Source organism: Sciurus carolinensis, chromosome 2 (genome assembly GCF_902686445.1).
Source record: "Sciurus carolinensis chromosome 2, mSciCar1.2, whole genome shotgun sequence".
Classification (NCBI taxonomy): Eukaryota; Metazoa; Chordata; class Mammalia; order Rodentia; family Sciuridae; genus Sciurus; species Sciurus carolinensis.
The window spans coordinates 46,432,429-46,460,390 of NC_062214.1; the positions used below are offsets into that span (position 1 = coordinate 46,432,429).

General features: G+C 38.2%; 1 protein-coding gene across 1 annotated transcript in view; it reads right to left on the bottom strand.

Moving 5' to 3' along the window:
* Positions 1-2,066: 2,066 nt before the first annotated feature.
* Positions 2,067-27,962, bottom strand: part of LOC124976313 (E3 ubiquitin-protein ligase RNF138-like) — a 149,229-nt gene continuing 123,333 nt past the window's right edge. Inside the window, exon 2 of the mRNA XM_047539253.1 lies at positions 2,067-2,840. Within this exon, the coding sequence (XP_047395209.1) occupies positions 2,067-2,840 (774 nt within the window). The remainder of the gene's footprint in view (positions 2,841-27,962) is intronic.

Consider the following 27,962-nt stretch of genomic DNA (forward strand, 5'->3'; position numbering starts at 1 on the left):
AATGTGTACAGGTTTATCCCTATTTTCAACCCACTGACAAAGGAGTGGAGATTTTAAACAATTATTTCCACACTTGAGATCCCAGAGAAAAGCAAATACCAAAGTAAATATTTTCCTTATGAAAAATCTTATATGTAAAACACACAAGACTATTAATATTTAACTCATTCACAAAACTTCAAAACACAATTTATCAAGATGACCCCTACAACAACTTTCCTTTAAAGAAGTTTGCAAATTTCAGAATGGTTTAGGTTGACATATCAGACATATTAAACTTTGAAAGAAACTACTACTAAAGTTATTGCTTTAAACTGGAAAAAAAAAAACCTATGGTTGAAGTAACTTTCTAAAAAGAACTCATACAGTTGTACAGTTGTTCTTAAAATTATACTCATGTTAACTGCAGAGAAAAATGTTAAAGCATACAGTAAACATCACTCTTAGAATAACAGAACAAAGGCATTAAGATGTATGGCTTTTTGTGTGATTGTTATTACTATCTATAAATAAAGTCATTGCTGTTTGACTGAAAAAGGTTTTTACAAAACTTCACTTCCAGAATTAACATTTTTATTAAATCAAGTTTAAAAAAATGTTCAGTGTAGAAAAGTCAACAAGGGTTTTAAGAAAACCAAAATATACCTTTTTATACAATATATGTATATATTAGCAGCAAACTACTGAGATTTTGATCTTTTAGTAATTTTAAAGAAAGCATAAACATTGTATATTAGTTTGGAATGTCAGTGAATTAACTTTATCCTTTTTTCCTGTGATTTGGCCCTTCTATAAAATACTTTATGATTCCCATTACAGAATATTAAGAACAAACTTAGTTTTGACTACAAAGTAGTGAAACTGTGGCTGGTAAAATCTGTTTTCACTACATCATAGCCACGCATTATTTTTGAGAATAACAAATGAGCACCATAACAACAGGTAATTGTGTGTCAACTCAATTTTTAAGGTGTAATAGCAACCAACTTATACCACTTAGTATTTGACTGCTTTTAAAAAATTTGGTGATATATAAAATTTTAATAAAATCAGATAATTAAATCCTATATTGCTCATTCATTTTTAAATTCTTAATAAAAATTATGTATAACCTGACAAACTGCATGCAAAGATATATGTGTATATGTATGTTATGTATATATACACAAAAGTGTATGTACATATATATCTTTAGCTTTGAATTTCTTTAAATTTCTCATTTAAGTATATCTGTAGAATATAATATCACCAACTGAAAGTTTTTACTAAGTTTCATCTTAGCTAATGAGAAACACTGGCTATTAAAAATTCTGTGGCAAAACTACTGTTATTCAGCTTAGTACTTCAGCTTACAAATTAGTCAAACAAACAAGATTGAATTACCAACTGCCCAAAAGAAATAAATTTTTCTCTTGATATTTCCTTCTAACAGCAAAAAGGAAATGTTTTTACAATGAACTTTTACTTTTTAAAGAGTTAAAATTATTAAAGAAATCTCATTAGTCTTCAAAAATACTAAATGTTATATAAATACAATTTTCTTATAGTTGAAGACTTCAGCTATAATCTGTGTTTAAAAAATTTCCTTTGGATTCTTCCATTTAGCACTTCAAGTTTTCATTCTGCAACTCTGACAATCTGGCTCAGATTTGTTAAGTTTATATCAATCACATCTTTCAGAATTTGCTACTGTGTGATACCTGTGTACAATAAATAGGAGAAACTGCACCAAATTTCAAAAGCAACATAATAATAATGAAAATTCAAAAATATGTAATATAAAAAAAGATAAAAGTAAAACAGGGATTCCCTTTTCACTACTACCTTAGTGAAATACAAACCTTTTTATCCTTTTAAAGTAATGTCATAACTGTCATTTTTTAACTTGTCAAGAGGATAAAGTTTTTGGGTGGCCCAACCTTTATTTTTCAATTAAAAAATTTAAAACTATAGACTGAATTACTTTTATTAATATACATATCAAGTTGCTGAATCCGTGACTTCCTGTAGTTTTCCCCTTAAAGATGGCACTTGCAGGTACAAAGATGCAGAGATGTCTGTAGGCTTCAGATGTTTACTTGACAAGATTCTTCAACGGCAGTTTGATATTGGGTTTCTTCATCTAGTTGAAGATTCACAAATTCTCCATAATCAAACTGATGTTTTTGATTTAGATGACTAACAAAATTTCTAGTAATCTGGCTAGGATCTCCCCAAGGAAGAGACACACAAAAAGGACATGTCACAGGAACTATCTGAAATAGGTGGTTACTGTTACAGTGATCAAGTAAACGCTGTCTGGTAAAATTTGACTCTTGACACAAGGCACACTTAAAGGTGGGATGCCCAGAACTTGTACTCTCTTGGTAAGTTTCTGTGTTATCAGATGTGGACGTTTCACTCCTATTACTATTCCCTACTGAATCTTGAGATATCTGAAAGTTTGGAATGATAGAAGAAACACCATATTCATCCTGATACTTCTTACAAGATTTATAATGATGTCTCATGCGATAGAATTTAATCTGTTCTGCACAGCATCTACAGCTACCCGAAAACTTCCTCATGATATTTTCAAGATCTAAGGCCCGTTCTGGACACGCTCTTTCTCTTCTAGTCACATTTCCACGACATAGGGGACAATGTATTCCACTTTCTCTCATTGCAGTCAGGAAACATTTTCTACAGAAAACGTGCTGACAGGCCACGGTCCCCACGGGCGTTTTGAGCAACTCCTGACAGAGCGGGCAGTAGAAATCATCTTCGGTGTAGGTCGTGGCCCCGGACAGCTCCTCGGCAATGGCGGCAGCGGTCAAGGTGGCTGCGGCGGCCCTGGCCGACTACCTGCGCAGACCGGGGTGGGGAGGGGAATCCTCTCTTCACATTCTTGATTGTATCCTTTGCTGAGAAAACATTTTGTAGTTTGAGTCCATTCCATTTTATTGATTCTTGCTTTGATTTCTTGTGCTTCGGGAGTCTTGTTGAGGAAGTCTGAGCCTAAACCAACATGATGAAGATTTGGGCCTACTTTGTCATCTATTAGGTGCAGGGTCTCTGGTCTAATTCCTATGTCTTTGATCCATTTTGAGTTGAGTTTTGTGCAGGGTGAGAGATAGAGGTTTAATTTAATTTTATTGCATATGGATTTCCAGTTTTCCCAGTACCATTTGTTGAAGAGGCTATCTTTTCTTCATTGTATGTTTTTAGCTCCTTTGTCTATTATGAGGTGACTGTATTTATGTGGTTTTGTCTCTGTGTCTTCTCTTCTGTACCATTGGCCTGCCTATTTTGGTGCCAATACCATGCTGTTTTTGTTACTACTGCTCTGTAGTATAGTTTTATGTCTGGTATTGTGACAAGTCCTGTTTCACTTTTTCTATTCAGGATTGTTTTGGCTATTTGAGGTCTCTTATTCTTCCAGATGAAGTTCATGATTGCTTTCTCTATTTCTATGAGGAATGTCATTGGGATTTTAATTGGAATTGCATTGAATCTGTATAGTGCCTTTGGTAGAATGGCCATTTTGACAATGTTAATTCTGCCTATCCAAGAACTTGGGAGATCTTTCCATCTTCTAAGGTTTTGTTCAATTTCTTTATTTAATGTTTAATGTAGATTTCATTGTGGAGGTCTTTCACCTCTTTTATTAGATTAATTCCCAAGTATTTTATTTTTTTTTTGAGGCTACTGTGAATGGAGTGGTTTTCCTAATTTCTCTTTCAGAGGATTCATCACTTATGAATAGAAATGCATAGATTTATGCATATTGATTTTATATCCAGCTACTTTGCTGAATTCATTTATTAGTTCTAGAAGTTTTCTAGTGGAGTTTTTTGGATCTTCTAAATATAGGATCATGTCATCAGAAAATAGTGACAGCTTTAGTTCTTCTTTTCCTATTTGCATCCCTTTAATTTCTTTGGTCTGTCTAATTGCTCTGGTAGAGTTTCAAGGATGATGTTGAATAGAAATGGTGAAAGAGGGCATCCCTGTCTTGTTGCAGTTTTTAGAGGGAATGCTTTCAGTTTTTCTCCTTTAAGAATGATGTGGCTTAGCATAGATAGCCTTTATCATGTTGAGGTATGTTCTGACTATTCCTATTTTTTCTAGTGTTTTAAGCATGAAGGGGTGCTGTATTTTATAAAATGTTTTCTCAGCATCTATTGAAATAATCATGTGATTCTTAACTTTAAGTCTATTGATGTGAATTACATTTATTGATTTCTAGATATTGAACCAACCTTACATCCCTGGGATACACCTCACTTGATCATGGTGCACTATCTTTTTAATATATTTTTGTTCGTGATTTGCCAGTATTTTGTTAAGAATTTTTGCATCTATGTTCATCAGGGATATTGGTCTAAAGTTTTCTTTCCTTGATGTGTCTTTGTCTGGTTTGGGTATCAGAGTGATACTAGCCTCATATAATGAATTTGGAAGGGTTCCTTCCTTTTCTATTTCCTGAAATACTTTGAGGAGTATTGGTGTCAGTTCTTCTTTAAAGGTCTTGTAGAATTCAGCTGAGAATCCATCTGGTCCTGGGATTTTCTTGGTTGGTAATCTTTTGATGGCTTCTTCTATTTTGGTGCTTGAAATTGATCTGTTTAGATTGTGTTCGTCTTCCTGATTCAGTTTGGGAGTATCATATGTCTCTAAAAATTTGTCAATGTCTTCGATATTTTCTCTTTTGTTGGAGTAAGGATTTTCAAAGTATCTTCTAATTATGTTATGTAACTCAATGGTGTCTGTTGTGATCTTTCCTTTTTCATCACAAATTCTAGTAATTTGAGTTTTCTCTCTCCTTCTCTTCATTAGTGTGGCTAGGGGTTTATCAATTTTGTTTACTTTTTTGAAGAACCAACTTTTTGTTTTGTCAATTTTTTGAATTGTTTCTCTTGTGTCAATTTCATTGATTTCAGCTCTGATTTTAATGATTTCCTGTCTTCTACTATTTTTGGTGTTGATCTGTTCTTTTTCTAGGGTTTTGAGGTGTAATGTTAGGTCATTTAGTTGTTGACTTTTTATTTTTTTTAATGTATGAGCTCAATGCAATGAGCTTAGTACTGCTTTCAGAATGTCCCAGAGATTTTGATGTTGTATCATTGTTCTCATTTACCTCTAAGAATTTTTTTTACTTCTTCCCTGATGTCTTCTGTTTTCATTGCATCATTCAATAGCATATTATTTAGTCTCCAGGTGTTTGTTATTTTATCATTAATTTCTAATTGCATTCCATTATGGTCTGATAGAATACAGGGTAGGATATCTTTTTTTTTGTATTTGCTAATGGCTTTTTTGTGGCATAGCATATGGTCTATTTTGGAGAAGGATCCATGAGCTGCTGAGAAGAAAGTATATTCACTTGATGATGGATGAAATATTCTGTAAGTATCCATTAAGTTTATATTATTGATTGTATTATTTAGTTTGATAATTTCTTTGTTTGGTTTTTGTTTGGAGGATCTATCCAGTGGTGAGAGCAGTGTGTTAAAGTTCCCCACTATTAATGTGTTTTGGTCTATTTGATTCTTAAAATTGAGAAGGGTTTGTTTGATATACATAGATGCTCCATTGTTTGGAGCATAAATATTTAAAATCATTATTATCTTGCTGTTTTATGCTTCCCTTAAGCAGTATAAAATGTCCTTCTTTATCCCTTCTGACTAACTTAGTTTTGAAGTCAACTTTATCTGATATGAGGATGGAGACCCCTGCTTTTTTACTGGGTCATGTGCATGGTATATTTTTCCCATCCTTTCACCTTTAGTCTGTGGATGTCTTTTTCTATGAGATGAGTCTCTTGCAGGCAGCATATTGTTGGGTCTTTCTTTTTAATTCAATCTGCTAGTCTCTGTCTTTGATAATTGGATTTAGGCCATTGACATTCAGGGTTATTATTGAGATATGATTTGTATTCCTGGTCATTTTGTCTTATTTTTGATTTTTTACTTGGTTTTGATTGGCTTTTCCTTTAGAGTAGTTCCTCCCTTTGTTGACTTGTATTGTTGTTTTTCACTTCCTCCTCATGAAATATTTTGCTGAGAATGTTCTGTAGGGCAGGCTTTCTATTTGTAAATTCTTTTAACTTTTGCTTATTGTGGAAAGATTTTATTTCATTGTCAAATCTGAAGGTTAGTTTTGCTGGGTATAGGATTCTTGGTTGGCATCCAAGTTCTTTCAGAACTTGAAATATATTGTTCCAGGCCCTTCTTGCTTTTAGAGTCTGGGCTGAGATATCTGCTGATGTCCCTATTGGTTTTACCTTATATGTAACCTGACACTTTTCTCTCGCAGCCTTTAAAATCCTATCTTTATTTTGTATGTGAGGTATTTTCATTATAATGTGTCTTTGTGTGGATCTGTTGTAGTTTTGTGCACCTGGTATTCTGTAAACCTCTTGTATTTGATTTTCCATTTCATTTTTCAGGTTTGGGAAATTTTCTGATATTATTTCATTGAACAGGTTGTTCATGCCTTTAGTTTGTATCTCTGTACCTTCCTCAATCCCAATAATTCTTAAATTTGGTCTTTTCATGATATCCCATAATTCTTGGAGGTTCCGTTCATGACTTCTTAACATCTTCTCAGTTTGTTCAACTTTATTTTCATGATTAAATATTTTTTCTTCATTGAGATTCTGTCTTCCATGAGGTCTATTCTGTTGGTGATGCTTTCTATTGAGTTTTTAATTTGGTTTATTGTTTCTTTAATTTCAAGTATTTCTGTTTGGTTTTTCTTTTCAGAACCTCTATCTCTTTTCTGAAGTGTTCTTTTGCTTCCTGCATTTGCTCTTTGAACTGTCTACTGGAATGGTCATGCATTGCCTGCATTTGCTCTCTTAACTCATCTTTTGCTTCACAGATTATTTTCATTATGCAGATTCTGAACTCTTTTTCTGTCATTTCTACTGCCCTGCTGTCATTGGCTTCTATCACAATAGCATCTTGGTTTGTTAGGGACACCTTCTTCCCCTGTTTTTTCATATTGTTTCTATATATTCCCCTTTAGCAGTGAAGATCAGAGATACTGAAGTTTTCCCCTGCAAGTTCATGATGACCCTGCAGTTTTCCACTCCTCTCCTTTGAAGGGGATATCAATACCAATAGCACCCAATACAGAGAAAATGTAGCCCTGAACCAGGTAACCCCTATGAAGACTTTAACATTTTAAAAATAAACAGGATCAGTTCAATTACTATTTATAATATTTCTAGTTGTGAATAAGAGGATGGGGAAAGGGTGTAGGACGTAAGTGAATAAATAGAGGCACCTGTCAAAGGGCCTCCAGTCTCCTGTAGGTGTCTTAGGAAGGGAGCTGCCTTTCCAATGTTGATGGTCACGCCCTCAGGAATAAATCAAAATGCCTGCACCAACCTCCAAAGAAGCTGGGGAGCCCCAGTGAGGGTGTGCTGAGTCAACAGGGAGGCAGGCACAGTGTCCCTCAGCGGTAGGGGGACAGGTGGGCAGGCTCAGCTACCAGCCTCTGACCTCGGTGTCCTCAAGGATATTATGCTGAGTGAAATGAGCAGTCACAAAAGCACAAATGCTGTATGATTCCACTCTGAGCAGTAAAAACCAGAGGCAGGAAGTAGAATGCTGGTTACCAGAGGTTAAGGGGGTGGGGGAGATAATGGGGAATTATAGTTTAACAGGTACAGAATTTCAGCTTTACAAGACAAAAATGGTTATGGAGATGGGAATAGTTGTAACAACAATATGAATATACTTATTCCACTGAAGTGTACGCTTAGAAATGGTAAAGATGGTAAATTTTATGTTATGTGTATTTTATCAAGATTAAAGCATTGGAGAAAAAGTTGTCAGTAACTTCAAATTTTTTTTTAAATCCTGAGTGAAGCAAATAATATAACTTTATGATCTTGAGACACATACATCCTAAGTTTCCTCTTTCTGGGATCCTAATACATTTTTCTGTATTGTTTTTCTCTCCCTGATTCAGCCTTGGACATACTCCCTGATCTAACTTGTGTTTCCCAGTTGTCCTTTAGTGGGACATGCGGAGGCAGCGTTTGGTTGCAAGGTTACTGTGCTTCCCATCCCCCAATGCCATCTACCTTTCTGACCCAGTATCCTGTTGAAATGAGGTCTAGCCTTTGCCCATGATTTTTTATTTTGTATTCATTCAACACACATTTATTGGATATGTGTTAAGTGCTGTTCCTGGAAGTGTAACAGACAAAAAAGAAGACCTTATAGAGCTTATATATCAGTAGGAAAATAAACAAGACAGGTAAATATAACATTTGGCCATTACATATTTTTCTATACTCAGATTTTCAGGCCTTCCACTTGACCCTGTGTTAGTTCCCAGTGAACCTATGCTTAGAGGGCATTTTCCTTTTGCTAGATTGTAAGTTTCTGTAAGATATGGAGTTGGGATATAAGGCTCCTTACAAGAACAAGCTTCCTCCTAGAAGAAGGAGGTGGTAAAGACATACCATAGCCTTATTGCTTAGCATGGTTCCTACCACTTTGCAAGCCTAGGCCTGGGGTGGGGTGCTGGCTGAGTTAACCTGACTCAGGTATGAACTGACATAAATAACACCACTAAGGCCTGGCTGAGAGAGTTAAACTTGTCCTTTAAAATAAAGGTAATTCCAGAGACTTGGGAGGCTGAGGCAGGAGGATGGCAAATTTGAGGCCAGCCTCAGTAACTTAGTGAGACTCAACAACTTTGCCAGACCTGTCTCAAAAAAATAAAAAATAAAAGTAAAAACAAATGGGGATGTGGCTCAGTGGTAAAGTGTCATTGGGATCAGTCCCCAATACCAAAAAATATAAAATAAATAAACATAAAAAATTAGAAAAAATAAAATAAGATAAAGGTTGGGGAGAAATAAGAGAAATATGTTTATAAATGCCATTTGTATTGGTTAATAGGAAGCCATTATTATATGGTGCCACTCGACTTTTTAAAAGTTTTTAATTTGGGTTACTTCTTATGTTGATATGATTTTAAACTTCCCCAGAAGTGTTTGATATCATGTTCTGTCCCTGGAACAGATGTGTCTGGACCTGTCTCACCGGTGTTGATTCCACCTGTGTGACTGGTCTGCTCCTAAGACCTGCCCTTCCTGGGCTACCTCATATTCCTGTGTTTACCTATCATGCTGGAAAAGGTGATTACTTCAGATTTAAAAGCACCACTTCTGCAGCTTAGGGACACAGAGTACAAATTTAACAAAGTTCCTTGAGTTGGAAAAGGTAAACACTTAGTAGAGTGAGCTCCTGGCTGGTTGCTTCTGGGTTACCTATGGACAAGATAAGATTATTATCATTGCTATTGTTATTATTATGTTTATTACTACTGGTGGGTAATCATTCCAAAAAATCTGCTCTAAAAGTGTTGCTGAGCAGTCTACAAATTGGACTTTATCAAAAGGATAGCATTCATAACTCTTATAGCATTCATAACTCTTGTATCATTTGCTTGTCTCTTTCCGTTGACCTTTTCAGCAGGTGTTGTCTACAAGAGGTTATTTCTGGTGGAGCCTGAGATGTTCCCAAAGTTGACAGTTACTTACTGGCAAGTTAAATTTATGATACATTTAAACATTTATACTAATTTACAATGAAGAACCTGTCCTAGGTATGAACTGAAAAAACAATATTGAGGTCTGGTTGGGACAGTTAAATTAGGATTTTAAGATAAAGGTCACCTCTTTTCTGTGACTTGGGAAGCTGAGGCAGGAGGATCACAAGTTTGAGGCCAGCTTCTGCAACTTAAAGAGATGCTCAGCAATGTTGTGAGACAAGGTCTCAAAATAAAAAAAAATAAAAAGTGCTGGGGAGGTAACATTTTTTTTCATCGTTTTGGTGTGTGTCTAAAATGTCAGTTTGACCTGAAGTGGAAATTATATTTGGTTGTTTCACCAAGGAAAACATCTAAATCTTGGTTTTCTAATTCAGGAGAAAATGTGTATAATGAGTGTCAGTTTTCATGTCTGCTTTATCAGAATATCCTTTGAATGGAAATGTTCCTTATGAAAAAAAAAAGTGAGAACAATGGATTAAAATGTTATGAATATATGTATATAAAATAAAATAATAATGTAAATCCTATAATAATGCATTTATAGTTTTACCTTGATGCTAACAAATAATGAAAGCTATGCATGAGGAAATCTGTATTAAGAAATATTAACTATTATGAATTTTATTTTACTTATTTTAAGTACAATAACTTAAAATAACACATTACAGAAGAAAGTACATATTGTGTGATTTCACTTATGTGAATTTCAATAATGGGCAAAACCAATTTTTTTTTTTTGTACGAGGAATGGAACCCAGGAGTGCTTAACCATAGAGCAACATCCTCAGCCCTTTCTATTTTTAATTTTGAGACAGGATCTCTCTAAGTTACTCAGGGCCTCTCAAAGTTGCTGAGGTTGGCCTTGAACTTGGGATCCTCTCCTTCAGCCTCCTGAGTTGCTGGGACTACAGGCATGTGCCACCATTCCCAGCAAAGTCAGTCACTTGATGGGCATCAAAATAGGGATTATCATTGAAGAAGTTGCTGAATATGGGTACAAGATTCCTAGAGAGCTGGAAATGTCCTGCACCTTGTGTGAGGTGATAAAATATGTGTACCCTACTGCTTACACATTATACCATTATAAAATAAAAATAAATACAAATACACCTCTTCTCCCTTGTCATGATTTGTTACATTTTTTTAATGCAAGACCTACAAACTCCATGTTACAATGATTCACTGCAGATTTTTAGTAGTTTTTTACTTTTCTGAAGATTGAGGTTTTACTGGATGTTATGAAAGTTTCTTGCACAAAGATTTTCATCATGTCACACTTTCAGAAAAGCATGCCAACTGAAAGATAGAATGAAATCTATTTTGTCACTATTTGTCTACATAGCTTTGTTTATTTAGTCTGCATTTCTTCCTATTTCCAGCTAGATAATTACTAGTTATGAGGTGCATTTAGGTCTGCGATACATTCCTGTAAAAGAAGGCCAATTTTGCATTTTAATGGTTATTTCTGTACCTTTGGGAGTCCAGGATTATGTAAATTTATTATTAAAGTTACATGCATATTTCAATAAAATGTAAAATTTGGCATTGTTAATATTTGTCTAATAATTTGATATGTAAGTGCATGATTCAGTATTTATGATTCTGTCTCTCTTTTTGTTCTGTACCTTCATGTTGGCAGAGGCTCTGGCAACCTGCTGCAGGGTAGGGGTGGTACAGGGCAGAAATCAGAGACAGCCTGGGAACGTCTGGCTTTGGTTTTCAAAAGCTTCAATCCATTGAGGTGGTGGAGGTTGTCTGAAGAAAGGGTTTTCTTTCTGATTAAAAGATTTTGAGTCAAGGAAGTCTATGATTCTCTAAGAAGGTGGTTCTGGCATTCTTGGGAGACCTTCTGAAAGGAAGCAGAGTGAGCTGTCAGCAAAGGCAAGGACCCACACCCTAGATTCTATCATTCCCAGAATGAGCTGAGACTCCTTCCAGCCTGAGGAAGGTTGAGAGTAATGATGATGGGCGCCTCTGTCACAGCCAGTGTACAACGATGACTGAAGGCAGGACCAGAGACGTCTGGTCTCCCTCTTTCCCCAAAGCCTTGGTTTCAACCCAGGCCTGAAAGTGGATGGGGAAGCCCCAAGTATACCTTAGATAAAACATATTTCCTGTCAGATGGAATGGGGTACTGAAGGTCGAAAATTAGGTCGATTGAAAAGAAAGACTTTCTAGCACATCTGAGTTTACAGATGGTGAGTCATATTTGCTATGCTATGAAAACCTTGTTTCCTTCAAAATATCCATCAGTGTAATTTGAAGTTTTTCCAGTACCATGTATTTTTGGACCCAAAGGAAGAGATCTAAGGTATAAAAGGGTTATCTTTGAGAACAGCAAAGTGAAAAATATCCGTTAGATAACAGGGGAGCCATGCTCAGAACTTCCAAGTCAGACATGAGTGTGGGTGGTGGTGGTTTGAATACTGAAGGGATGGACATGTGGGGAAATGACAATAGAGAGCTGCCATCTGGGAGATGGGACCTTCTCAAAACAACCAGCAGTCACAGTGAGTCAGACAAACCCGGGGGTTCTGCAAACCCCAGGGTTCTGTAGTTCCAGGCAACATAGATCAGTGGTTAGGAAATGACTCATGATCAGAATATGTCTGATTAGGTTACAAATCTTGACTAGTGGTTGCAGAACATATCAAAGAAAGGGATATGCAGGAAAAATTCTAAGGGAGCAGAAAACAAAACAAAACTTCCAGTTTGGTGTTGGAACTGGTGATCAGGGTTGGAGAAGGGAGGCACAGGGGTCAGGTGCCTTCTGGGAAGGGGCTATACCTGATTGGAAAACCCTGGGCTCACAGCTGAGCTCATTTACCTGCTGAAACTGAAGCAGAAGGGTGATTACAATATGACCGTTATAAGGTATGTAGGGACCTATACCTCAATTTCAAGCTAATGGAAGGAAGGGCTGTGTTAGGAGTTCAAAATGGTTTTCTAGGTATTGCCCTTAGTCACTGCGGGCCAGATAAAAGAGCAAGTTTAAGGAGGCTGTTGTAATTGGATGTGTAAGAATGAGAAACCATTTGATGATGGTGCCAATCAAGATCCCGTGTATGTGTGTGCATGTGTGTGTGTGTGTGCATGCACACTTAAGTAGTAATGACCATAACTGGGAAGTCAGCCTGGAAAAAGCCAGAAAAAGACTTGGCTTTATCCTTATCCAGGGAATTTGGGAACAAACGTTCTGTCCTGGCCAGGAGGTAGAAGAAAAACATTAAGTAAGGGATGGTTAATTTCAAGAACCAGGGAAGAAGCCACTAGATCATTCTAAGAGCTTGATCAAGTCAAGTTGGTCCAGAGAATAACCTAGTTATCTCTGACCTCCCTGTAATACTAGGTTTTTACCTTAAGAAGCTCACTATGTGTTGTGAGGATCATTGGTCATGTTCAAAGTACATCAAAGAAAATAAAAATGAAACCCTAAGTTAATGGCTTTGTAAATGAAGTTCTTTCTAAGTCTCCTCAGTTACAAAATTCTGTGATTCCCTGTAGATTGTAAAAATCTGTAGATTTTTTTTTACAATCTACAAAATAATGACAAAATTGATAATACATTGTTTGCTGTCTTCTGAGAACTCAACAGAAAAGATATGCAAGGTATTATAGCAGTTGGCCAAAAAAATGTGCACAAATAGATTGGAGAATGAGCAGAATCAAGGAAAAGAATGGTTTGAATAATACCATATTGATAACAGATAATACAAACTTTTTTGATTAGGCTTCAGAAGAATCTGAATAGAAATGCATTGTTTGGAATGTGTGTGCTTTGGTCTCAATAAAAATATCCGGTTGCAGAGATATTTCATGTGGTTTGAACTAACAGGCAAAAAATTAAAAATTCATTGGTATACGCTAATTCATGTAATTGTATATTTTGGAGGTAAGTCTGATGGTATTGGTTTGCTGTTATGGTACTGATTGGAAAATGATCTCTTGGAGAAAATTTATTGCTGGTCATAAGATTTCTTTGGTTTAGAAAAATGCTGGGTTTAGTAAAATCTGTAGCACCAAATGAAAGTCTGCTTTAATAAAAATGTGAATCTGAGAATTGCGGTTTTTACTAAGAGGCCATTTGATCCATTAAAATTGTATTGGTTTATTCTTCATGTTAGCTTTTCCTGAAATCCATCAGTATGAAGCATGAAGTAAGCATTTGCCAGGTATTGCTTTGATAATGAAAAAAGACCCTTAGTAATCCTTAGAACAAGACTTATTAATCAGCTGTGACTTGTTCTTTTGTGAGATTCTCAGGATGGAAAAGAAAGGGGCTTTTTTTTGCTTTTGTTGAAGATGGCAACACAGTAATTGTATTGTCACAGAATCCACTTGGCATCACAGAACTCAGTGATGGAAAAATATCTACAGAATTAGGTCATGCAGTCTACTTGGGCTGCCTGCACCCGTTGTCTTCCACACAGAACTCCCCAGGGCTTTGTCTGGGTAAAGCTGGGCTGGATCCCTGGTGGAGACTCTGCCACTGTCCTTGGAACAGAATTCCTTGGTCTAATTGACCTTCTTGTTAGGAAATTGTTCATAAAATTAGGAAACTTGGGGCAAACAGAGAACTCAGAGCTCTTCCCTTGCAGAGGGTTATGTACATATGGAATGAGTTACTGAGAAAAGTGATTGAGGCAAAGAGCACAAATGAATTCAAGAGACTCCTACGTTTATTTCTGGACATGCAGGAGGAAGGAGGCATTGAGGAGGTGATTAGCAGGAAGGTAGGGTTAAGATGTATCCAAAATGCACCTTACGGAGAGGCGTGCAAATAATTTTGCCTGCTCTGCATTATTTATTATTAGTTTTTATTTTGAGGACTATTCTCAGTGAAAAGGTACTTTGCAACATATTCTCATCTATTTGGGACAAATAGGTAAAGATGAATCAGATTCTGAGTGACAGTTCTGATCCTGTCAATCTCTCTCTCTCTCTCTCTCTCTCTAGGGTACATGGTTTCCAGTGCAGACACTGGAAGGCATCCTCCTAATCCAGAGCAGCACAAACCAGCAGGAAAAGAGAAGCAAGAGATCAACACTTTTAGTACATTTCATTCCTAAACCCACACAACCTAGGGGGAACCCCAAAGCCCTCTGAGTGTTTTTAACTCTCTGCCTCCATCTTGTTTTAGATTGGGAGAGGGCACTGAGGAACGGTTTTGTAATAGACATGGAAGATTCTCTTTCTTCCTTAATGCTCCAACACTGAAATGCATCTGTTTTCTGGGAGTGCAAACATGAAGTGCCACAGAGTAGAGGGAGTAAACAAAAGAAATTAACATTCTTACAATTCTGGAGGCCAGAAGTTCAAGAGCAAGGTGTCGGCAGAACTGTTTTTTTCTGAGGACCCTCTGCTTGACTTGTCATCTTCTTTTGTCTTCACATGGTCTTCTGTGTGTGTGTGTATGTACATTCTAATCTCTTCCTACAAGGACACCAGATATACTGAATTATGGCCCACGTATACGACCTCACTTTTACCTTGAATATCTCTTTAAAAAGCCTAGCTACAAAAACAGTTATATTCTGAGTTACTGGAGGTTAGGACTTCAAAATGAATTTTTTTGGAGGACACAATGCAGCTGATAACAATGGTTGAGAAAGTAACTAGACGGCTTGAAATAGGCCTGCTGTATTACTAAGGAAGAAGTCACAAATCTGTCTGGGGCCTCTTGGGTAATCTTGGGGTTTAGTCCAGCAGGGGATTTAAAAGGGCTGACAAGGGAGAACTGAGTTTCTGGTTTGTAGCACTGGGTGCTGAGAGCTTCCAGTCACCAACTCTAATAAATCCTGAAGTCAGGGTTATCCTGGAAGTGAAGGTGCCTCTGCCCTGCGCTTAGGACAACTGGTCATCACCCCCTTCAGCACTTTATAGGCAGCCCAAGCGAGGGAGGAGGGAAGGAATGCAGCAAGGGGGAAATATTAAATGGTGAGAAAACTGCCTTGGCTGGGATTTTGAAAAACAAGTGTTTTAAGTAGGAAAACATTATACAGGGAGCAATGCAGGCGGGAGGCCGCAGTGGATACTGTAGATCAGGGAGTGAGGAAAAGCTCACCACTGGTTAATCCTCCAGGAGATAGAATTTATTAGTCTAGAAAACAGCTCCAGACATGAGGCCCTTTTCAACTTTAACTACTGGGAGGTTTAATGCACCGCCTTGCTCTGAACGTGGTACGTACCAGGGACTCTGAGCCGAGAAGTGAGACTTAAGTGCCAGCTACGTCATCTGGGCTCTTGCCATATTGAGCTTTCACGTTGTGTTCATTTGCTTCTACTTTCCTATGTCCTCTGTTTTCCACAAGTCCCCATCATTTTTTCTTATTTTGTTTGCAAATTTGTTCAGGTAGAGGCTCAAAGAGAAGGTTAGGGTAGGCAAGATGGAAATACAAATGTCCCAAACATACGAGGGAAGGCAGACCCCTTACGCTGTCTACTCTTTATGCAACCAATAGCTTCTCCTAATTTGACTTGGGTACCCAAATGTTAAATCTTCTCTAGGATAAGAATTGGGTAGCAACCCATAAATGGAATCAGGTGTTGAGGTGTTGACCTCAAAGCTTGAGTGGTTTCCAGTGGATTCCATATCAGACTGCAGCTATTTCCCATTGGAGAATAAGTTAATTCTCATTAGTCCTTGGGGCTATTCATCCAAAGTTGATCTGAACTCCCCAAGGATACATTTCCATTCCAAGTAGTTTTCATATCCAGTTCCATGAAAAGTTCAGCTCAAAAAGGGGGACCTTGGGAATATAAGTTGCTGGAACAGAGTCCAGCTCCTCCAATTGTCTCTTTGAGATATCTGTGCATGGAACAGTACCTTCCACAGGGCAAATTCCCAACTAACACATTTAGATTGAATTACCTGATGGCATGAAAGAAGATAGGGAAAGCGAAGTGGTTCGTTAATTAAAAAACTTGGATGTTAGTGTGAGAAGCCAGTTTCAATATGTCTTTACTATCTACAAATTAAACCAGTCCAAACCCTGTTTCCATTTCCTAGTATAAGAAGCTGTCTTTCCTGTTTTATAAAATAGGGAAGTTTTATATGGTTTGTTCATATGGATTTTGTGATGATTAAATGGAAGCAGTCCGTGTCTGGCATGCAGTAAGTGTTATGTGTACCATTGTATGATTTTTTATCATCACCACAGTTATTATCACTAAGCTTAGATTAAAAGACTTTCAAGGTTGAGATTTCCCTCAAAGTCACTGGAGAACTCAGTAGTGGATCCAGAGGGAGCTGAGTCTCTTTATGAGAGTTCTTTAGCGTGAGAGCAGAGGTATTATCCAGAAAGGAAGAGATCCCAGGGCTCAGGAGTGAGAATTGAGTCTTTTCATTTGTTGAAATCAGGAAGTAGCTGAAACGCACAAATTCCTGGTCACTTGAGAGTTTCTGTCTGTTTTATGGACCACGGTTAAGCATAAATTAATCTTGGGAACATATTGGAGTTTATTTGTAAGTGTCTCTGGACCATTTTATAGCCTAAATCTTTTCCCTTAAAGAAAAAAAAAAAAAAAGTCCACTGTTGACATCCACTTTCCTTAGGCTCTTTATGGAAACTTCTGTAGCTTCGGAAAGGGTCAGAAGAATGTACCTGTCTGAAAGCAGTAGTCACATGAGTGAATTTTCTTGAAGACGTCCAGTTCCTTAGCTTTGAAAATGTCACCAATCTATTTTTATTTATAGTCTAAGAGTCAAATATTTGGCAGGTTGGTTCGAAAGGAAATTATACAGGAATAGAGGTGTACCAAATCTGGCTCTGAGCTAGATTTGTCCGTCCTCTACCAAATGAATCTTTACAAATGGGGATCAAATGTTTCCTCCTCTACACCATATATATATATATATATATATATATATATATATATTTTTTTTTTTTTTTTTTTTTTTTTTTTTTTGGTCATCCTAGTACACAGAAGTATGACAATGAGACTTGCAAAGTGGGAAAGACTGGAAACCATCAAGGGCAATGTCCTTGTTCCTAGCACAGCAGCAGATTGGCTACCAGATATGGATATCAAATGTGTTTACTGACCCAGAATTATTTGTTCAGGTGCTACAAGATGTCTGGCCCTGAAGATAAGCAATGACTACAGAGCCATGTTCTTGTTTCAGCTCTTTGATGTTAAGGAACAGAACACTACTCAAGCATGCTCACATATCAAGTGGAGATGGTTGAGGGGACACAGTGGCAGAGCAGGGGAAAATGAAATGTGTTCTAGGAACTGGGGAACTCTCAGGGACCCAACAGCTACTCTTGCTTTCTGTTTTTGCCTCTTTGTTTCAGTCTCAGCTCTCTGACTCTCCTTTACTTGAGTCATATAGAATCTCTTTCCCTTCCACGTCTGCTCTTGTTCCCTGCTTCTTTTTACTGATCCACTATCTTAGTCCATTCATATTGCTATAACAAAATACCACAGACTGGGTTATTTATAAACAATAGAAATTTGTTTCTTACAGTTTTGGAGACTGGGAAGTGTGAGATCAGGAGCTGGTGGGTTGTGTGTCTGATGAGGGTTCTCTTGCTGCATCTTTGCATGGCAGAAGGGATGGAGTGGCCAAGAAAAGGGGGTGAGCATTGCATTCCCACTTAGTGTAAGAGGGGAAGAGAGCAAAGTTGCTCTGTCAAGCATTTTTATGAGTGCACTAAACTATTCAAGAGAGCTCCACCTTCATGCCTTGATTCCTTCTCCAAGGACTTAAAATTAGCATACTACAAACCATGATTTTTAAAAGAGCAAATATTATTTAATTTGGTAGAATATGCAGATATTACATATACCTTCATATTAAATTATATAAAATCAAATATTTATTCCATTTTACATATCTGGAAGTATTTGATATAGCATATTTCCCATGGTTTACAACCACTGATAACCACTCACAAAAGTGGATTTTAGTAGATTAGTTGTTTCCTCACTCAATTAACAATCCTGAAGTCAATGTAGCTTTTAATTTACATTGTTGTAATGAATATAAAACTGACAGTGCTGATCCCAGCAACTTGGGAATTTGAGGTGGGGGGATTACAAATTCCAGGCTAGACTCAGTGACCTAAGGAGACCCTGTCTCAAAAGAAATAAACTTTTGCTGAGTGTGGTGGTGCACCTCCCAGTTGCTTGGAAGGTTGAGACAGGAGGATCACGAGTTCAAAGCCAGCCTCAGCAAAAGCGAGGTGCTAACAAGTTAGTGAGACTCTATCTCTAAATAAAATACAAAATAGGGCTGGGGATGTGGCTTAGTGTTAAAAGTGTTCCTGGATTCAATCCCTAATAGGAAAAAAAAAAAGTCAGATCTTATTTCAAGTTTATGTAGCATATCTCTTTGTGAAGGTATCTCTATATATTCTATTTTCCTAGGTTGTGGTGCATATGTGTAAACATTAATGAAGAATCAGGACACCAACTTGCCTTTAGATGTGTAACTTTCATTAAGCAGAAATATATCTTATCTAATTACTTCATTAACCTCAGAGCCAAGAAGGAAGATGACTTCCCATTGTCTCTTGGGGCAGAGTTTTGTGCTTTCCGCCATCATTAATTCTGTTTAGTGACACCTATGTGCTCTTACTGATTAATGTGGGCATTGAAGAGCATTAGTAAGTTCAGTTAGCTAACATGATAATATCCTTCATATCAATGAAAACAATCTTCCTTATAGTTTGTAAATATAAATCAAAATTTTAGAGCAAGGAAGAATCTCTGAAATTACTTAGTCAAAAATTCTCATTTTTGGATGAAGGAACTGAGACCATGTCACTCAATGACTTAGATAAAGTCAGAAAGTTGTGGTTGAGTGAGGGCCAGGTGCAAAGCACTCCACAGCATGGAAACATTTTACAGGAATCTGCTTACTCCTGGCTTTGGTTGACCTTCGTTGACCTCTGCCCACATCCACCTGATGATCTATCAGTCTTCTCTGCCTTAATTATTATGTCTTCACCTTTTCTTCATTGGGAAAGTTATTTTATAGATCCTTTTTTAAAACTCCTTTTCATTAACAATTACTTTGAGACAAGTGAAAAATAATAGGGACTTCTTATTTAATCTGCCAAGCAAATATTTTCAATAGCCAATCAAAGAAATATTGAGTACCTAGTAAAGCTTATTTTAGTTCCAGGACCAATGAGATGTTTTTAAAACCCTGATTTTATCAATGAGGAGTTGATGGTCAGTACTTACCAAGAGAAAAATAATATAAAATCTTCTTCAAGATTGTTTTGGATATTAAAAGAATTAATCTATATGTGGACCTTTCATCAAGGTTAGCACTAAGTGCTTAATAATGTGAATAAAAATAATTTTAATCATTAGTAGCATCATGCCACATACACCAAACATCTAAATAAGGGCATTTACAATCTAAAGTGGATATAGCTTTTCTTCTACACGTATGCATATTTCTTCTTCATTTTGATGCCATTTTCTAAACCGGCTGTGACTTAGAGCCAGTCTTGTTTTGGTTGCCTGAAAGCAGAGTCTGACCCAAGATCTAGGTTGCAGATGGTTATCTGGGTAATGAATGGGTCTCAGGAAGTAGGAGTGAGGCAGAACATAGGAATAGTCGAATGAATGTGTGTTATTAGGATTTCTACTGTAGACAAAGTTGTGCAGCTGCCCTGGTTTTTGAAAACACCTTAAGTGCCTCTTAGTTATCTGCCTCAATGTTGGGACTGGCTGCGTTCACTCTTATCCGTTGGCCCATTGACTGATAGTTGCCCTAGGGATTGTCCCCCTCTATCATTGCTGGTTTGCTTCTGGTGTGAACCAGGGAGCAGAGCAGACCCTTGGGCAGAAGACATGTGCCCATGCAGTGGGCTACTCCCTCATACTTTACTGTGCTCTGCAGCTGTGACTGAAATCAGTGGCAGGCAGGGGAGATGTGACCTGACCACAAAGGCCTTTGCTAGGGGAGCAAGTAATAGCTCAGAACCACCTGGGTTGTGAGAGCATCCAAGTTTAATTTTGAACTTATCCCTCCTCACCACCATTATAAATTCACATAAACAGGACAGTTTTGGTTTCTTGGGAAATTATGAATTTATGTGTAATTTAGTAAATAATGTTTGGATTGTGTAAATGAGTTGAATAGCTGGACCCATAGAAAACTTTCACACTTGTTATGTGTTAAGTACCAGCCTCTCTCCTATAGTGGTGGGGCTTTGCACAGACTCACCTCTGCTGGTCAGAGGAAAGAAGTGGGATCAGTGGGATCTCTAGATGAATACTTCCTCTCCTACTCTCCACCTTACAAAAATGTCAGTTCTGAGGATGACAGATGCACCACTTGCCTAAGCTTGGAAGTTTCTATGTCAAGATTTTCTGTGCAGGAATGATTGACAACTTTTATCATGTTGCCCTCACAATTACCTACATCTTCCACCTTGCCTCAAGCTTTATTTGAGCACCTATACTATGTTCTAGAGTCAGCAATTAGCATCTACAGGGGTCACAGAGGTGACTACCATGTGGAGCTTCCTCTGCAGGGGGTTGGTCTTAGACATAGGTAAGATGTCATCTATGTATAAGCAGGATGCTTTGTTAGTCAGCTTTTCATTGGTGTGATCAAAATACCTGGTGAGAATAACTTAGAGTAGGAAAAGTTTATTTTGGCTCAGAGGTTCAGGCCATGATCAGTTGACTCTGTTGCTCTGGACCTGATGTGAGACAGAACATCAGGGCAGAAGTGTGGCAGAGGAAAGCTGCTCAGCTCATGACAGCTGGGAATCAGAGAGAGAGTGAGGCCAGGGACAAACCATAATCCCCAAGACACACCCCCAGTGTTATAGGATTAAAAAATCCTATAACATAACATTCTCCAGTTATGTCCCACATGCTTGCATTTACCACCCAGTAATCCTTTCAAATTACTAATTATTTTACTCCACTTCGGATCCACTGGGGGAGGCTGGGGCTGGCACTGTGTGAAAAATCACATACTCACATATCTGTCTATGATGTCTGGTGGCTGGAATCTTGGCCAGAACACCTACATGTGGCTTCCTAATGTGGCCTGGGCATCCTCACAAAGGATGACTGGGGTCCAAAACAGTTATATCAACATTTGCTCAGCATCTCCTCCTGGCCAGGCTGTGTCGAATGCAACACCAGGTGGGCTCTCAGAGAGAGTAGCTTCATTTTTAGGTAGGTAGGCAAGAAGCTCAATTTTCTTTCTTCCCTCATATAGTTAAGATTTATACAATTTCAGAGAATGTCATTTGTCTATAAAAACTTTCAGAAGATAAAAAGGTAACTGATATGATACTAACATGGACAATAATATTGACATGTGTGGGTTTTTCTTAAATACTTAATGCAGCAAATAACTCAGGTGGCAGCAATACTTCTCCATGCTGATAACTTGGATGTGAATATAATGACTCTTGTCACTGAAAAAAAAAATCCTATATCCTGTATGCACAAACCTAACTTTCATCAGAGTAAAAGGAAACAAATGCCAAGTACCAGCGGTTCTTACAGCTTTAGCACCCAGGATACGATGCAAAATCCTTCCTTTGGTGGCAGAGTGGGGAGGGACAAGCGAACTCCTAATAATGAAGATGGTGAATATCTGTCCACTCAGTGGGAACCAGCCCACTGCTGTGATGATACATTCACATCCTGCAACATTTGCTCTTTAATTATCTGTAAACTATTTTTAATGAGCACTCAGAAAGTTCACCAACCCTTTCTTTAAAGGGGAAGAAATGGTAGCTAGCATCTTAGAAGGCTTTTTGAATTATTTGCTTCAAATCCTTTAAGTAAACAGATTAAACTCCTATTTGAAATGAAAGTAGCTGTTTACTCATGTAAATGCATTGTTTTTGCTCTGCTGTTTAAAGGCAAATAGATTAAAGGATATGGAGAGTCTAAAGGACTTTGGTAGAGTGTTGAAATTCCTACTTTTTTCTAAGGCATCCTCCTGCTCCCTGCAGCCCCTCACCCTGCAATCATCAAGGCTTCCTATGGTTTTTCAAAGATGAGAAAAAAGTTTTCTTCTCTAATCAGTGAGATTTCACAAGCAGGCTGTGGCTTTGGTGTTTCCATTTAAAGCAGGGAGGGGACAAGTGGTGTCCCATCCCTCTGCCAGAAAATCCCTGCTGGGCAGCTGGGATTTGGCAGTGGGCACCTGGGCGAGGAGGCATGGAGCAACTTCAGTCCATTCCAAGATCTTTCTTCACTAAGAGGTTTGTTTTAAAATGTCACTTTATAAGTAAGAGGACAATCTATCATTGACATTTTAAACACCAGTTTGGTATTTTATTTTTAAATAGCAGAATGGATGATATGATATGAATGAGCTGACACTGAGGTCAGTAGGAGGTGGTTCTCAAGTCCTGTCCAGGGGAGTTAAGATGCTAACCAAAGTCTGTTCTCAAACTTAATAAAGGTCATTTTTCATAATTCTTAGTGGAGCAATGAAGATATCTTTCCCTTGCCACATCACACACATTTCACAAATGCAAATGTGACTTTTAAAGAAGTCTGCCTAGCTCCCTCTGAGTTTGGGAGCAAACATGGTTCATTCCAATAAGAAAACAGAAACCCCCAGACCTTAAGCCTGGCAATGGCTTTGCTGTCCTGGGAGGTCCTTGGACTTTTCTAGAGGCCAAGCTTGGCCACGCCGCCCAGTGCACCCCCAGTCGTCACGCCTTCATGTTTTGAAGACCCTACTCAGGGGGAATTTCAATTCTAGTGAACTTAACAGACATTCTTGACTCCAACTTAGGTCATTTGTCATGCAGGTGTGAAAGACCGCTGGAGTCAGGTGACATATTTCCTTTTCAGCAGAGACATGGCCCAACTGAGGCAGCTTTCGCTTTCAGTTTGAAAATCTGAACTTCAAACCCAGCTTTTCTGTTGTTCATTTATTCTGTCAGCAAACTCCAAACTGCATACTAGGCATGGTCCTCACTGCTGAGGTTCCCTGGGGAATCGAAGTGGACTTTGACCTCAGGGCTCTGGTCTGACAGAGCACTCCCAACCCGGAGTGGATCGTTAGTGTTTACATTTAAAATGTCCATCATAGACCGAAACATTTGTAAAGTACTGTATATCAAAATAACCAGAAAGGTGAAATAAAAAATAAAGACATGTAAAACATAAGCATGGATTTTGTTGTTGTTAGGTTTTATAAGCATAAAATTACTCTGTCAATGTGATTGTTTCCTTCCCATTTCTGTGCTTATCTTTTTGCAGACAGACAGGACCCATAAGGACATGCTCTTGAGCATCATCAGTCTAGCGGACTCTGATCCTGATGGAGCAAACTTACCACCTTCTGTGGTTAGAATGTGGTTTGTCCCCACCAAAACTCATGGTGAGGCTCAATTCCTCAATATAACAGCACTGAGATGGTACGGACTTTAGGTTCTAGGGGCCTCAGTGTGGGAAGGGATTAATACTTTTCTCCAGGGAGTGAATTCTTACTTTCCTATGACAGGATGGTTACAGAGAGAGTAGGTTGTTACAAAGCAAGTTCAACTTCTCAGCTCACTCTTCTTATTCTTTCTATTCTTGTTACCTCACATGTGCTCCTGCTGTGGTGCCATCTGCCATGATGTGATATAGTCAGGGTGCCCCTCACAAGAGCTGAGCAGTTGCTAGTACCAAGCTCCTGAATCTCCAGAACAATGATTTAGAACCTTCTTTCCTTATAAAGTATTAGGCCTCAGGCATTTTGTTATAGCAACACAAAATGCACTAGAGCATACCCAGACTCCACAAAGTGGGTGGAATGGAGTGAGTGACTGTCATATACATTGTTGGATGCCTACTTAGTAGGCACAGCCTTCTCTCTCTCTCCTGAGGGACTTCAACTTCATTATACACTGGACACATCATGCTGTCTTGAGATCTGGCCTTTCATCCAGGTTTGTGGCTGGTCTGTCTGGTCTAAAGGTAATCCCCTACCCCTTTCCCCTAAATGGTCCAGGAAGAGGCTCTTTTTGGGTCCGGGCTGATAAGCTTTAATGCTCTGCTGTGAGTTTCCAGGAAGGTTCTCTTTGCTCTTTCAAGTGAGCTTCTGAAAGCAAGCCTACTCTCTCTCCCACCAGATGTAGCAAGGAATCAGGACCATGAGTAGCAGGGGTTTTTGGGTGGAGTGGATGCCAGATGGCCAAGTGGGGAGAATAAAAGAAGTAGATCTTGAGAGCATTGATGATTAGCTCCCAACCCTCCTGTCAAAGGAGCTAGCCTGTGTCCTTTTAGGTTTGTGTCACTTGTGTTATCTGTTCTGTACAACCTGAAACCTTCCAATGGACATACCAGTTTTCAGAGTTACTACTGAGGTGACACAGGTGATAGATTTTAATATGTCTAAACCAAGCCTGATGTTAAATGCTCTTAGCATGAGTGTTACCAGGCCAGGCAGTCAGGTATAGCTGACTATTCAGGTGAATCTGGCTGATTACTAGCCCAGCCTGTGAAAGAACAGTGTTTGAAATTATTGCCAACAATTTTCAGTTGTCTTTCTCTTCTCCTCACTACAACAGCAGCAGCTTACGTGCATCTGGATTTCTCCATTTTCACCAGCTTCCTCCATAGAATACTTGAATTTGCCAAGCCATATTAATGCTCCCTTTTCCTTGTTGGGACTATGGGTTTCTTTGAAACATTGGTAATCTTGGGAAAAGTGAGTGAGATAAAATTCTTTGTTATGAAGGGAGCACCATATGCAAGTGTGGCTTTTCACTGCCACCAGCAAATCCCAGACCAAAACTGGGAGCGGGCTGAATTTATGTCCAGCATTCTGCCTCCTTTGCATTTTTTTGGTCCCTTACTTGCACTTTGTACCCCTCAAAAAGTATTTCAAACTAAAAGTTAGGGAACTTTAATTGAATTGAATTTATTCTCCTTTAGAGAAAAAAGATTTTTTCATTGTTAAGAGGAAATAAGGAGAAGGAAATTGCTCTAACCAAAGAATGGAGTTAAGCTGTAAAGTATGCATTGTGAAGGAGCATTGGAGGTCTCGGAGGTGTCTGTTCATCCATAATCATAAAAGCATTTTAATTGACACAATAATTGTGCATATTTATGGGGTATGGTGTGATAGTTTGACATATGTATACAAACCAGTCATCAAATTGGAATAAGTAGGATTTCTATTCCCTCAAATACTTGTCATTTCTTTGTGTAGGAAACATTCAAAAATCCTCTCTACTAGTTATGTTGAAATATACAAAAACTGTTAACTGAAGTCACCCTACTGTTCTAGAAGAGCTGAACTTGTTCCTTAACTGTAATTTTGTATCTTGTAACCAATCTCTCTCCATTCCTTCCCTGCACCACTCGACACTTCCCAGTCCCAGGTGACCTCTGTTCTACTCTGTACTTCCATTTAATCACTAATTTACTTTCATATAAGAGGAAGATCATGGGATATTTGTCTTTCATTATTTCACTTAATGTCTCTCAGGTTCATCCATGTGCTACAAATGTCAAGATTTCATCCTCTTTATGGTTCAACAATATTCCATTTGTAGTTTCTTTATCCATTCATTCATCCATGGACACTTAGGCTGATCACACATCTTGCCTATTGTGAACAGTGCTGCAATGAACATTGGAGTGCAGATGTTCCTTCAAGATACGAATTTCCTTTCCTTTTGAATATATACCCAGGAGTGGGATTGTTGGAGCATGTGGTAGTTCTATTTTTAGTACTTTAAGGAGACTTCATACTATTTTCTATAATGACTATATTAATCTGCATTCCTACCAATGGCATATGGGAGTTCCCCTTTCTCCATATCCTTGCCAGCATTTATTATTATTGTTATTGTTGTTGTTGTTGTTATTATTATTATTATCTTTTTGATAATAACCATCCTATCTTGGGCCTACTCACAGTTTGACTCCCAGGCCTCCTTCGGGAATCAGAAATAAGGGAAAGCAAAATTTGGGAAGAAAGAATGAGAGAAGAGGAGGAATAGGAAAACAAGGAATGACCAGAAAGAAACACAAAAGAGAGATGGGAAGCAGATGTAGAGAGGCAACCGACTGCTGTTGGTAATGCTTTCAAATGGTACTGAGCAGCCCCTGAGGATCTGGCCACCATCTTTACTATGCTCAGTGCCATATTTTTTATTCAAAAGATAAATGATAAGTTTTATTTGTGCAAATGTGTTTGGAAAGAGCTACAATCAGGGTCACACACTCTTTGTTTGCAGTGTGAGAAGTCCTCCAGAGTGGAACACGAATTCCCCCCTATTCCCCAGTGCTGTGTTGTACATTTGGATTTCTGATTAACCCACAGATGTGGGGGAAGAATGGTTGGTCTGGCCAGAGAGGTCCCGCATGACCACACATGTGCAAATACTGAGGCTCACAAATCATTCCAGGGAACTCAGCTGTAGCTCATGTGATCCCCCCTCTGCTCCCTGCATCAGATGTCTGGGAGAATCTGTGATGGGGATGGGGATATGAAAGGCAGGAGAGGAAAGGGCCAATGGATTTGATTATAGGGATGAGTTTGATCATTTCACTGCCTCAAATTTCTCTTATCAACAAACTTTGAGCAGTGGAGATGTTATCTGGAAAAATATAATGGAAAATATTTCTCTACATTGTTAATAGTAGTTTAATGAACAACTCATAAAATATAGGATTCCTTGGACTCAGTAGAAATATTTTGGGGAACAAGGTGGTCTTTCTAGAAGCCAGCAGTCCTTCCCCCATTATGTTAGGTTCTTTTTCAAAGTTTCAAAAGAGCAAATTAAAGGTCCACGAGTTTCTCAGACATCAAATAGCTCTCAAAAATGTCAACAACATCAGTGTAAAACTAATAAAAATATGGCACAGATTTAGCACTTGTACTTAAAGGAAATATAAAAAAAGGGAAAGAGAAGCATATGGAAAAGCATGCTTGGGGTTTGAGTGGATCAACCCCACATATTAAAAAACAAAACAAAACAAAACAGAACAGTTCTGGAGGGAATGTTGGGCAAGGATGACTTATTTTAATTAGAAAAAAATGGCAATGCCCTCCCCCCTCCTTTTTCTTCAACCCGTTGAAATTGAAAATGGACTTAAGTCATTACCTTTGGCTGTCTTAGCAGGGAACAGGAGTGGGGGGTCAGTCTTTAATTTGTTTCCCAGTCTACAGTGTAGGGGGAAAGGCTGCCTTGGCATGGAGATCCACTATCAATGCAGATTTGTCAAAGACAGATGGATGTGCATTGAAGAACAGATGGCCAGCACACGTTGAGGAACTATTGAATACCCCTGTTTCTGTATATAAAAAAATGGGGCCATCAACTCTTCCTCACTGGTTTCTTGTGAGAACTAAACAATGTAACATAAGGAGAGTATATACATTCAATAGATATCTGACTAACATGGCCCAGTACAACTTTCTGCAATGATGGTATTCTGTGTCCTTTGCTGGCATG